We start from the raw sequence: 13716 nt of genomic DNA, 5'->3' as shown, positions 1-13716 counted from the left end.
ATGCCCTTACAAATACAGGCAGGGGTAGCCAGATTCTGCTGAATGGGAATATTATTGATTCTTCATCTAGAAATTAGCATCTTGTCTCCATTTGAGTTGAAAATATGATCTGAAAATAAAAATCTCAGGAGAGGATTTTTAATCTCTTTTCTGGGCTGTTTAGGCAAAGTGGTGATGCTTATAAAATACCTTTTACTATTGATTTTTATATCAGGTTCAGTACATTTACCTGTCCATTGGAGAAGAAAATGCCCTGGCAGTGGATGAGATTTCACAGCAGTGAAACACTGAAATTGTATGCATCTGTCTATATATACTAGCTAGTTTTCTATGTGAATGGCAAAACCATTAATACTTGTAATGTTTCTTTTGAAAGGACAAACCTGTGCTAAGGGGTTGGCAGCCTGCCTACTGCAATCTTTTGATCCACCATGCACTTCCTAGCAAACCTTACCAGATGTCCTTTCAGCTGGTCTATGGCGAGGTTTTGATGTGCTGAGAACATGGTCAGCTGTGTCTCCAGAAGAGGAACAGGGAAAGCAGAAGGAATGACTGTTCAGATCTTTATGTATGAGTAGTCTGGTTGTCATGGTCCAACTTCTGCAGCCACTGTGGGATCAGTGCAAGCTTTGGAAGCCCCTACAGGCTGACACTGATTTGGTGGTAACAGTTCCCGTCTCTGCATTATGATGAGCAGAACAAGGCACATCACTGTGCATGTGGCATGAACAGGAAATAAAGTATTTAGCCTTTGGTTGTGTTACTTGCTGACCAGATGGTTCAGATAGAAGCATTACTTGGGTGAGGTCTGCTTGCAGGCTGTGAGTTAGACTTCGCTTTGCTTTTGACCTGTAATTCTGATGCCTAATGCTCCTATTAATGTCATTGCGTCAAAAAGCCTTGATCATGCCTTTCTGTCAGATGTATGCTGAGGGCTGTAAAACCTTGGGATGGGGTTATAATAATATAACCTCAATAATTCATACAATCTAAGTATAAAATAAAAGATTGCAAGCAGGGAACCACAGTTAAACACTGCTGCTCGGTATCAGCACTGACCTTCGCACACCCGCATCGGGAGGAAAATCTAAGTAGTGAATGTTGGGCGCTTAACATTGTGTCTGATAAATTAGAAAGACAAATACCGTGAAGATCCTTGTTGCCATGGAGTTATTAAAGCTGCAAGATCCACAAATAATGCAGAGTGTCTATAAGGACACATATTATTCATGGTCAGTTTTGTTTCTTCTCGGTCTTTTCAGGTGTTCCAGGACCTTGGCACTTCCGTGTTGTCAGGTGCATTTAGAGGATACAACATCTGCCTCTTTGCATATGGACAGACTGGTTCAGGAAAAACTTACACAATGATGGGAACGCCTGTGAGTTACACTGTTCATTTTACACTTAGGGTTGAAGGTGGGATGTCCAGCAGAAACATCGCTTTACTTTTAAACTGTGATTATGGTGCTGGTTGAGCGGAATGCTATACGTGTTTTATTTGGTATTTATATGTATAAAATGAGAGTCAAGCCTTTACACGTAGCATCAGCTAAAAATACTAGAAAATATGGTGTGAGCAATCATGTCATAAGAACAGATCATCACACAAAAACACACTGTTAGTTGAGTGCTGTGTGGACTGTTTTGGCAAAGTTTAAATCAGCTAGTTTGGCTACTGTTGGCAGCCCATATTCCATTCTCTCCGACAGATCAGGTTTATAAATCTAGAACATAAAACTGTTCCAAGCCTGTTCTGTGACACCAAAGTATAAAGAAATAAAAGCAGAATAAGGAATAAACAAAATATTCATGATGTCAAGCTAGTTTCAGTGTTGGCCTGGCTTTATCTAGCCTGCGACACCTCTGACGTGGGCATGTCCAGTATCTTTACATCAAACGGCTCTTGGCTTTAACCCAAGCCTCTAAACTCCTCATCGACGCTGTATAAGTGGCTCTAAAATGACTTCTGCTATAAATAGCATTTGCACTGAAGCTAAGACAGATGACATTACACAGCACGTAAGTCCCTGGCAGTGTTTCACGTGCAAGGTGCTTCAGCTGGAGTAGTAGAGGACTGCCACGCTGTTCTGAACTACACTCCAGAGCAGTTTGTGTTGTAATCTATCATACGGTCATCACTTTAATGCTACATTATGATTCTGTCCTTTTCTTATAACTTGGCTTTTATTTAAAAATAAGTTTTGCAAGAGTGATAGCAAGTATATTGTTTAAATTTGTTTCTGTTTATTATTTGAAGGCATCCATTGGGCTGACACCACGTATATGTGAGGTACTTCTTTTTTATTTCACTTGCATTTGTTTAAGCAGTTTGATTTTTTTGATGGATTTAAAATTTACATAAACTTCTGGTTCATGCAGGGCCTCTTTTCAAGGAAAGATGATTACTCAGACCAGACAGCATCTTGCAGAGTAAAGGTCAGGTAAGTGTGTCACTCTTTTGGGCAATGCTATGAATGCTTTCAACAACATATTCTGGTAATCAAACAAAGTAAAGACTAGTTTATTTTGTTTCTGTTTTCTCAGATGATAATCATTTTGGAACAAGGGAGAGAACACAGAGGAAGGATGAGAAAGTGATAGTTTTAGTTTTCCATCTCAGTATAGTTCTTTGGATGCCGTTTTGTATAGACAGCTGAAATAGGAGTCTATTAAAAATTTACTTCCTGTTTGTTTAACTCTTAAATTTCAGCCATAATCCTACATTCCATTCTTTTTGATCTTTCCCATTGATCTAATGAAACAATACGTTTTGAAATCTGGGAATTTGAACTCACTAGTGTTAAAAAATGATATTTTATGAATTTTTAAATAAAATACTGAATGCTTCTTGCTTCTTGGAAATTTGCTACTATGAGTTCTTTCCATGTGCACTGCATGGGAAGGGGCAGTAACAGAGATAATGAAAACTAATTCATTAACTTTATCATGAAGGATTTATCTAAGATTCAGGTAGTGACATTGCCTAAATATATGCTTTCTCTTTTTTTAATTGTGTGCATTTAACTTTCCTTTTTTTTAATTTTTTGGCTTTTCAGTTTTCTTGAAATCTATAATGAGCGCGTCCGAGATTTGTTAAAACAGTCAGACCGAAAGAAACCTTATACACTTCGAGTCCGCGAACACCCTGAAACAGGACCATATGTACAAGGTGAGAGTGGGCTTCACAACTAGTGTCAGAATTTCAAGTAAATCTGTACCGGGTCTGTATGTATCTTTGCATATGTTCCTGAGATGATCCTGATTGCTTCTACTCTTCAAGAGTTACTTTCCTCAAATATTTTGATTGTTGATATGACCATGTATAGCACATGGAAAGCTTTGCCTCTGTTATCCCACTGGCTGGATATCCTGCACTTTTCTGTTTGCCTTTACAGGCATAGGTGATGTGTGAGCTACAGTGTTTTGCTTTCTTTCATTTTAAAGAAATCTTATCTTAATCAAGAAATCCACCACCATCAGCTCTACACAGGTTCTCCAGACCAGCCTAAGGTCCTTCCATACCTGTTTCAGTCCTTGGCAGCAGTATATATACAAAATAATAATAATAATAATAAAACAACTAGATAAACTCAACTGTTTGATATTGCAGGCCAGGCCATGAGAAGTGATTAAAATCTCTAATACACAAGTGAGAACCCAATGATCTTCATTTCCTTCATTAAACTGAAAAAGCATAGGATGGGTAGTGTAGATGCATTATATGATTAAAAACATCACACACTTTCTAATTCCCACTTGCAACAGCAGCCCCTCAGGTGGTTTTGTGTTTTCTAGTGAATCATAACTTTCAAATCAGGTGACACAGAGCAGATGAAAAAAACCCCATATCTACGTTTTCCATTTCAGTTGTCTGTCTTATTTTAGTTCTTATCTTCTCTCTCATTGTTTTTGTACTTCCAGTTAATTTTCACTTTTGATTGGTGCCTTCACTTCAGCATCTTACATAGCTTTAAATTGGAGCTTGGTCATTGGTACTTGTGAATTGATTAACTACCTATGTAAAGTTTACCTGCTACATTTCCATTTATGTGACCAACATCTGACAAAAGGGATGTCTCTCAAAATCAGTGCACCAGTGCAAAATCATACAGAGTAGCTTTACAGTGGAGATCAGAAGGAAGAGCCTTTTCCAGACTGATGCAAGTTTCAAAAATACTGAGTTTGTTTAGAAAGTAAATGCATATGTTTCCTTTTCAGCATGCCTTATATCTAGTGGGCAGGATTCCAAAGTTGCCTCTGGTATCACTGACACTGCAACTGCTTGGCTGGCCACCAAGTGGGTAGTAACACCTGGGGGGTATGCATTTAGTGTGCAAAATGCATATCACACAGAATTGTATTGGTCCTGTCACATCAGATCAAATACTGATTTGTTCTGGCTTTTAAATAGAGTTCTTGTCTATGTTGGTTTTGTGAATTCCTTTTGTTCTCCCTGGTTCACTTTTCTCTCTCTCTTTTTCTTTATCACGCCATTACACGTGAGACTGTTATCCTCACTTCAGAGATTAAGGCAAGATGTGACAACAGATAGGGTGACTTGACTGTGTGATTGAATGAAGCCTGGAATTCCCAGCTTTCATTCCCTGGGGCATCTGCACTATCAGTCACCGTACATCTAACAACGAACGGTTGTTACCAATTCCTCCTCTCAACATTTGAAATAAGTGCTTGGGAAGGGTTGAACTTGCATGGTCCTTTACACAGGGGACTATCTGGCATTCTGGTTATTTCAGCTGTGCTTTCCCAGCACATCAGCATCCTGTCTAAGGGGAGCTGGAAAATAGATGAATTGATGGTCTCATTAGTATGGCAAACTTACCATTCTTTGAAAAGCAGATTCATAGACATTTGGCCTTTATTGAGGTCTTTCCAAGATTCTCTTTCTACCTGCTTGTTATTGGAGAACTTCATTGTTGGTGGAGTATAGTTACTAATTATTTTCTTTTAGCAGCTGCTCATTCACCACACAAGAAAAGGTCTTTAAACTGCTTCCTTCCTTGGCAATTTCCATCCCTTTTTTCAGGCCTTATATCTCCAGTGATTCCTTGGCTGCACATAATGGATTTTCCTTGTTTTAAAAGAAAATGAAGTTATAGCTTCTGCCAATGGGCTGGCTTGCCTTTTGTCACTATTTTGTCTTCAACTGGAACCTTCCAGGCCAAATCTGTCACTTCTTTTCCAGTTCTGTTTTTTTCAGAGGTTTTTTGGTTGGGTGGATGGACGGGTGGGTTTTTTTAATTATTATTTAATTTTTCCCCTTTTGAATAAGTATTTTATACTTAGACACAACTAAAAATTTTAAGTGGAACAGTATTATACTAGAGTTCTGAAATATCCCATAAAAGTTCCCAAGGGATTAGATTTTGTAAAATAAGAGGAAAGGATAATGGAAAAAGGTTAACCTAAATAATATTTGCCAGCTCTGGCCATGTTTGTAAATGCAGTGTGAATACTTCATTTTAGATTCTCTCCCTCTGTATCTTACGACAACCTCCAAAAATCCTTGTGTTAATGACTATAAGAAAAAATTTAATTTTAATGATAAGTGTGATCTGCATTTTTAGAAAAACTGATCGCATGCAGGAAAAATTAAGTAATTTCTCTACTGAAAGCATCATGGGGTGTAATTAGATGCTGTTGTGAGAGCATGTGAACAGAAGCAATTTCAGGCTGATGAGTCAGTGGCTTAGGGCAACAGCTAGATGACATAGTTATTTTTTTTAGTTTTGTGTATATGATTATATATTAATAAATAAATATGCACGGTTTACACAATTAAGAAATGTAACAGTTTGCTTTACTTGAGGCAACTCTGTTGTCTTTTGGGGCAAGGGACTAATAAAGAAGATATGATTATGTAGCTCCTTTTGGAATTACACTCATTAGCTCATATGAAAAATAAGCAGCAGTGAGAAAGTCCAGAGGTCTTCTGAATGCAGGTGAGCAGTACACCTGAGCTTGGTTTTAATAATATCAAATCCAAGAAAAGGAAGCGGTTCCCTACTCTGGTAAAAAATGCCCTTCTCAACTGTAGTAATATATTGTTGCAATCAACAATTGTTGATCTCTGTAATTAGGGCCTTCTATGTGCCTGAAGTAGCCTTTTGCAGTTTTATATGTAGTCTCTCTGTGTGGGATCAGAGCACATGAATATTGTTTCCAATAGCTAGATGGCTGAGATCAGAATTACCAGCAAGCTTCCTAGAAGGGAAGCTTGTTTTGTATTCCCCTTTCAGGCAATTTGCTGTATGGGAGAAATAAAAACGGTGAACATCAGCAAAGCTCAGAAATTTTCCATTATTTCCCGTAGATACAGTATGTTAAGGACTAGCATCTGTATTTGCATCATACTTCTTGCAAACCATCAGCAATTTTAAGGTTTGCGGACTTTGATCAGGAGCTCCCCAGTGTACTGTTAGTTTGTCAGTTGTGTGCTTGGTGTCAATGATATCCAGAGTACGGTTAGCACTGGATGAAGAAGAGACAGAAAGGAAAATCAGAAAACTTAACCCCTTTAAGGATGCTTAGATGCTCTGGGCAATGCATTTTCCATTTGCAAGTCCAGTCAGGAAGTCCCAGCTCTGAACACTGAGTATTTTGAATAGTTTCCAGCCCATCATTTTTCCATGTAAAGGCTGTGAGATTGTAGCCTTTAAAATGCTGAAAGTGTTTTAGTGCTTTGGGTTTGGAATCGTTTCAAACTTCTCCCTCACAGATGGTTGCACTGTTAAGGAATCGGCCTCTCTTAAATCAGGAAATGATGCAATCTATTTTGTTACTCTGAGACAGATTTCTGGGGGAGATCCTTTCTTACTCCAAGGCAGATTTCTAGACGAGCAAGTGTTTTTGATCTTTCTATGGGACTTGAAAATGACCTTTCTTGTTCTAGCAGCCAACAGAACACTTTGTCATTTCTTTTCATACAACATTTACAATATTTCATTTACCTTATTGAAAAACTAAATGTTTTGAACTCTGTGCTAGATTTACTGTTCCAGTACTTACAGAAAAGTGAGAATTTCTTCCGTGCCTCCATTTTATAACTGGATTTTTATTCAGTTAAATAAGACCCTGAAAAAGGGTCTGGGAAAACAATAATAGTTTCCATATTCTGAGCTTTGAAGATCCCAGTGCTGTTGGAAAAATAATAATGGGCCTCTTTCTCAAATGGAAAATGTGATGACTTCTGGAATTAATGTATTGTAAAGGGACACTAGAGAGCAGAATATATGCTTTTGTTTGAAAATCATCCTGTACTTGGTGTGTGTGCAAGTGTGTACACTACCGTTAGGGTTTTTTTAAAAGTGTGGGTGATACAAATTTTTTTATTTTTCTTTATGTGTATCAGTTGTTAAAGGACTAAAATAAATTCCCAGCTTTGGCTTAGATGTTGCTTTAATTTAACGTGAAGCAAGCTGTTATCATGTAAGGATAGACTCTCTCTAACCATGTCAGAAGTACTTATTTCAGACTTGTTGAATTTTATATTCATCTTGACTTACATTCTAGCAGTAGATAAATTATGTGATCCAAATAAATCACAGTTTTCAGTACTTTGCCTTCAGCCACACTTTTGTGGCCTTCAGTAAAACAAACCAAGCCAGAGGGAGGAAGTAGCCCTGGATTCCAGCTCTGAGATAAAATGTTCCGCAAAGGAGTGTTTTACGAGGTATTGTATGACGAAGTCTTGCTTCACAACTCAGGTGTACCGCAGTACAAATGATAACTAATCATCGCCATAAAATGCAAACGAGGCATGCTAAACTGGATTTATGTGAAATACAAGGCTGTTGAGGTTAATCTTGTCTGTCTGCTGGAATTTGCATTTTGCAAGGGGCTGGCAGTGCCAGTACAGCACAGCAGCAGACTGCCCTCCACTGGGGCCCTGCTAGTCACAACCACCACTCCAGCACAGCAGGCTCTGCAATGCAGCACTTCTTTCATTTGTTTTCAGTGAAGTTTTTTTCCCCTTAAAAATAAAATCAAATTAAAAAAAAACAAACAAACAAACAAAAAAAACCCCAAAAAACCCCAAAAAAAACCAAAAAGAACAACTGAAAGCAGAAGTTATGCAAAGGCCAGATGTTTGATATAATTATTTGGGTACCCCCTGGGGAGAAAAGAGCGTGAAGACTCCTAAGCGTTGCAGGCTGAAGCCTAGTTAAGTGAACGGTAAATATTCACAGGGGTTGACTCCTAATTCTGTTAGTTGCGTGAGCAGAGCCATTATCCAGGGGCAATGACAAAAAGCTTCTTTACAGGATCTGTACCTAGTTAGTAGCAGTGACAGAGCTGTAAATTTCTTATGGAGTTTCAGTTATACTGTTTTATATACTATTGTTCTGCAGACAAGCTGGAAAAAGGTCTGTAATTTGAAGGTATGAGGCATTTTTTGTACTGACGTCACTGCACGTGAAGGATGGATTGCAATTTTTTATTTTATTTTTTAAAAAGAAAATATTTTTTAAAAAAATAAAATAGTTACTCTAGTTGAGAGACTGCTTGTAGAACAGACTGAACAGACTGGCATCCCAGCAGAAGATCCTTATGGCCCTGATGTTGGGTAAATTGTTGGTAAACTGACTGAAACTTCCTGAGAAAAATATGCATTTATCTCTTTTTAAATCTTTGGCAGGATTGACTCAACATTTAGTTACAGACTACAAGCAAGTTGTAGAACTTCTAGAAGAAGGAATAGCTAAAAGGTATTTTATAAAACAAACCAGCTCCATCTTTAATTAACAGTTCTTTCACCATGTGTTGATTTCATTAATGTTTATTTTACTGACAGTGTTGCCAATGCTTTGTTGTGACAGGATGTCAGATTTTATGATCCTGCACATGATGTACACATAAGATGTTACATATTCTCGTATTATCCCAATAACAGCTAAAAGCACTCATGAAGTTGTTTCTTCAAAACTGATCCCATGCTGACTTACCCACAAAATTCAACCATCTGTCTGGGATAAAAAATGCATGCCAGGAAAACATTTTGCTGTAAGCAGACTTCTGTTTTTCTCCTCCACTTGCTTGTGACCCTTTAGATTGTATAGCTTTCAACTCACTTGTTAGTGTAACTTAGTGATTTAAAACTGCTGAAAAGATAGTATATTTTAATTTAATTTATAAAAATATGTGTTTTATAATTATTTGTTTTAAATTTTACAAGTATTTTTTTAAGTTCTTAGTCCAAATCATGCATGTTTGCTATGAGAGAACTGTGGGAATTGGCACACCAGTGAAGCCAATGATTTCAGTTCTCATTAGTCAAGACACTTCTTTGTGTATTCCACAGGGAGCCTTGGATATCAATACAACTGCTAATACAGTGGTAGAAAAGAGTTGTATTTGAAAGGATCCTCCAAATACAAATCACAGTTCCAAAATTCGTATTAAGTCTTATCGTAAGAGAGGCCAAGATTTTAGAATATCACTGATGCTGGGAAGTAAATAAAAACTAAGCCGCATTATCGAAAAAACATAGAATATACTGCAGGATTAAGTTTTGCTGCTTCTGCTTGTAGTAATCAAGAGATGCAACTCTGTGGTAAGAATAGATTTTTTCAAAAGAACGACAAAATTCTAGTCTGTCTGCTAGCGTAATCCTATAGTCGTCTCGTTGCTAAGGAAAAAGAAGATGAGGAGAAAACAAAATCTGAGGTTCAATATTTTGTGTGTAGGTTTTTGTGATGCTGAAGTTTCAAACTATGTCACTTGCATGAAACCAAGCAACTACTTCTTTTTCTGAATAACTTTTCAAAAACTTATTTGGAATATAGAGGAAACTCCTTTTTGCCTATAGTGTTTATTTTTGTGAAATATTCTATAGAGTATTTATTAGCACATTATAAATGCAAACAAACTAATTTAAAACATCTGCTGTCTGGGAAATGATGCAAAAAGAACATCAGCAAGATCTTAGGGATAAAGAAGGTGGGGAACAAGTTGCAGTTGCCCCATATGGCTGGAGGCAGGAGAGGATTGAATGGGACATGGTGGATCCAGGTCTGACTATACAGGAAAGATAGGAGGGGAAGCTCCCCTTGAACATGGGTGGTGCCTTTCATGGGGGAGAGGGTGGCTCCTGTACTAACAACAAGCAGAGTTTACTGAAAGCATTTTTACCATCAGTTGGTTTTATCAGGCCATCTCCAGCTTGCTCTGGCTGCACCTGTCCATTCTAAAATAAACAAATAGGATTTTCAACATGCAATCATTATTTTTGTTGTAACTCTCAGTGCTATTATTTTATTTTTCTCTTAATACTTTGCAAGACTCAGTCTTAAATGCTTAAGAATAGAATTTTTAAAATGCAGGAAATACAAATTTCCAAAAACATATCCCTGATGCTGTGTAAAGCAAAACAATCAATGAATCTAGATAATATTATTAGAACAGTTAAAACTATTAAAATGTATACCACATGCCACAGTGAAATAGAATATATGAAAAGCTAACACAGATTCTCCCATAAAAATGCTTACGTGGGTTGTGAGTACTTGAGATGTGAACTTGCCCTCCAATTACCCCGTGTATTGTCGGAATTGAGAAGCGAGTACTAACACTTCCTCCTCCAAATCCTGGGGCACTTTCTATTTCTCTTTTGCTTTATAAACTTCAGTGCTGTTCCCTTATATTCTCTGGCTGCTGTAGAGCTGTTTTCTGTCTTCTGCCCTTTACCTAATTGTTTGTCTTCCTCCTCCAACATCTGGAGACTAGTTCACGTTCTCCTGCTTCCTCAGCTTGTAACCATGATGCACTAGACTTGCCTGTAGGTTTTGGCAGAGCCTGCTCACATGGCTGTGGAGGTGTAGGGAAGCACAGAGCAATAGGGAGGAGAATCCCGGAGTCCTTTGGCCTCTGGCAGCAGCTCAGGGGCATACACACAGCTGCAGCTCTCTGGTGCAGCCAGACTCTGCAGTACTCTGACAGCTGGGCTCCTAACAAAAAATGTGGTTCCACAGTCCTTGTGTGCACTATTAAAATTGCCTGTTGTTGTTGAGAGTAAGCTTGGCAAAACCGATGCTTAGTGCTGCACATACAGACAATATTCAAGGCATGCTCCAAGAGTGACAAAGTAAAAGACCTGTGACCTGGCTTCTGCCCTAGGCAAAACTCTGCTTTCTTTGTGTTTGTCTAATCAAAACAACAACAAAGAAAGTAGAATCTCCAAAAGTTTGTGTTTCAGAGACAGTGGGAGAGTGCCGCTGCTGCTCCTCCTCCTGTGCCTGGTACCTGATGGCCAGAGGGCTAGAGACGGATGGTCTGTCCACATGGTAAAGCCAAGCAAGTGGTACACAAGTGAATTACAGCGTTCATTGGTACTTATACGGGTAGACTGGCTAATCTCATTGGACTCCTCTAACAGTGTAAAACTACAGTATCAGCCCTGTGACAGAAGGGAGCCCCAGAAGCGGTATATGAAGCCTTTTGGACCCTTTGAAGTACCAAGAAATAAAAATGAGAACAATGGAACTATATGGAGAAAATGTACCAGGCCAGTGCATTCAGTGGTGTTGGGGGTGAGCTACATGATGCAGTTGCTGGCTGTACGTCTCTGCTCTGTTCTACCCTTATGCAACACCTTACACCTGTGCTGTAAGGCTGCTTTAAGATATTTCTTCTGAGTGCTTCTGTTGGACAAAACCACCTCTAACCGACTCAATTTCCAGCCTTCCAGGTCCTCTGCCAAACACTCTGTGATCAGATGCAAGAATACAGCCTGCCATATTTTCCAAATTTCACATTCCTTCATCTTCATTTATCTGCTGTATTTGTTATTTTTGCTTTCCCTGAATACAGGGAAATAAGCCTTTGTAATTGAATGGTTTGTTCTTCTCTCTAGAATCACAGCAGCTACACATATTCACAATGCCAGCAGCAGATCCCATGCTATCTTCACCATCCACTACACTCAGGTTAGCTAAAAATAATCCAACTTCCTTTTCTCTTCTCTCTCAAAAAGCATTGTTCAATGTGTTGTGCATTGTTTACTTGTCACTGTTTTGTGCTGTTCAAAATAATCTCGGTGGAAGTGGTTACTTACTTCCTTTGGATCACACTGCAGATGTGTTACTCTTCCTACACCACCTGATGTGTTGAGTGTTTACTGAAGTGTTCTTGTTCCTTTATGCAAGCTTACAGTCAGAAGTGATGCCAAAGACTCACTGTAAAAAGAAATGTTTTAAGTTTTAATCAGCCCTTTGAAATGCAATACCCCTTCTAGGATGCTGTGAAAATTACATATAAATATGTTTGAAGTTATGTTTTGTCACACTTGTTTAGGATCCTTAATTGAAGTATAGCATTAGTTTAACACTTACCAAAATTTTGTATCTGTCCAGCTTTTCAGATGTGCTCATCTCTTTAGCATTTGGCATCCGGTACTCTTCCAGAGACAATGCACCCTTTCTCCGGAGGAATTATATCCTTCCCTGGCAGGGAAATCGTTCAGTGATCCAATAGACCTTTTCTATCTCACATTTCTAACATCCTGTAATCACAGAACATTTCGGGGCATTTTTCAGTAGTTTCACAAAAGACCTTTGGAATACATTAGTGGAAAATAACTCTGCAAGATCTACAAGAAAGCCTTTCACAGTCGCTAGGCAGTAAAGGTTTTTTTTCAAGAGGAAATCAGCATAAGAGGGTAGTTTCTCTGTTGGGTGAGAAAGCTGTTGAGTTAATGGTTTGAACATAGTCAGTGGGTCAAGGTCACGAAGAAAGGCAGTGAGACAGTTGTGTACAACTCCATTTCAAACAAAAGAGCACATCTATTTTATTTTCATTAATTAATTAAGAGGAATAATCTTCCTTATTTACATATTTCTCTTCAGGCTATATTGGAGAACAATCTCCCCTCTGAAATTGCAAGCAAGATCAACTTAGTGGACCTTGCAGGCAGGTAATAATATACTGAGGGGCAAAAAGGTAATTTTCTCTGAAGATGTTGGTAGTACTGCCTTAAGAGATGAAATTTAATATTTTAAAACTTCATTAAACTAACAACAAGCCTGACTTTTTTGTATACAGTAACAAGGAATATTGAGGTAATATTGTCTCTGTCACCTGCTCTTCTGTATTGGGTATTGGATTTCATTGAGGAAGGTAATTCCTGGGTCCTCAGATCCAATGTTGTGCTGTTGCATACATTTAAGGTAATTCCATTCAACCTGGTGTTCTTATTAAGTGGCTTTTCCAGTAGCTATTGGTGGAATTACCAAATCTGAGCTTGAAAAGAGGCAGGGAAGGAATGTATTCCTCATGGCTGCCTAGCATAAGTGGGAGAAAATAGTCATATGTCACTGCTTATGTTTTTCATGTTACAAAAGTTCCTAAGTCTCTGATCTTAGCTATGCATTTCAGGGAGGAACATGTGGTTATGGTGGATGTCACAGAGTGTAGAAAGACGGAAGTTGTGCTGAAGAGTTACAGAACAGCTGGAGAACAGGGCATTTTTCTTTCTCAAGAATGTAAATTGCCATGCATGTCTGAGCAGAGAAAGTAGCATTGAGAGGATATACAGACCTTTGCACTGAGCCAGTGAAGAGAGTGAACCATTGCAGAGCTGTGAAATGTGTGTTTGGTTTTTTTTTTAATTCAGAACCACTATGATTGGGTTGCACAGTTCAGGCTTGAATTTATGTTTTGATGAGTCTTTAACAGTAGTTTGTGGCAGCGGCCTTGGCTCCT

At 38.4% G+C, this 13716-nt stretch overlaps 1 protein-coding gene across 3 annotated transcripts in view; it reads left to right on the top strand.

Annotated features, from left to right (window-relative positions):
- The window catches only part of STARD9 (StAR related lipid transfer domain containing 9), a 113432-nt gene that overhangs the window by 50121 nt on the left and 49595 nt on the right, over positions 1-13716 (top strand). For all 3 annotated transcript variants that reach the window (XR_008465898.1, XM_054198160.1, XM_054198162.1), the window contains exons 4-10: positions 1263-1379; positions 2258-2290; positions 2380-2441; positions 3057-3169; positions 8657-8726; positions 11870-11942; positions 12861-12928. Coding sequence is in view for 2 of the 3 variants with exons in the window: in XM_054198160.1 (XP_054054135.1) it covers positions 1263-1379; positions 2258-2290; positions 2380-2441; positions 3057-3169; positions 8657-8726; positions 11870-11942; positions 12861-12928 (536 nt within the window). In the remaining variant the exon portion in view is untranslated. The remainder of the gene's footprint in view (positions 1-1262; positions 1380-2257; positions 2291-2379; positions 2442-3056; positions 3170-8656; positions 8727-11869; positions 11943-12860; positions 12929-13716) is intronic.

This window comes from Rissa tridactyla, chromosome 4 (genome assembly GCF_028500815.1).
Source record: "Rissa tridactyla isolate bRisTri1 chromosome 4, bRisTri1.patW.cur.20221130, whole genome shotgun sequence".
Taxonomy (NCBI): domain Eukaryota; kingdom Metazoa; phylum Chordata; class Aves; order Charadriiformes; family Laridae; genus Rissa; species Rissa tridactyla.
The sequence above is the reverse complement of the archived record's forward strand: the minus strand, read 5'-3'. Positions and strand labels throughout refer to the sequence as shown.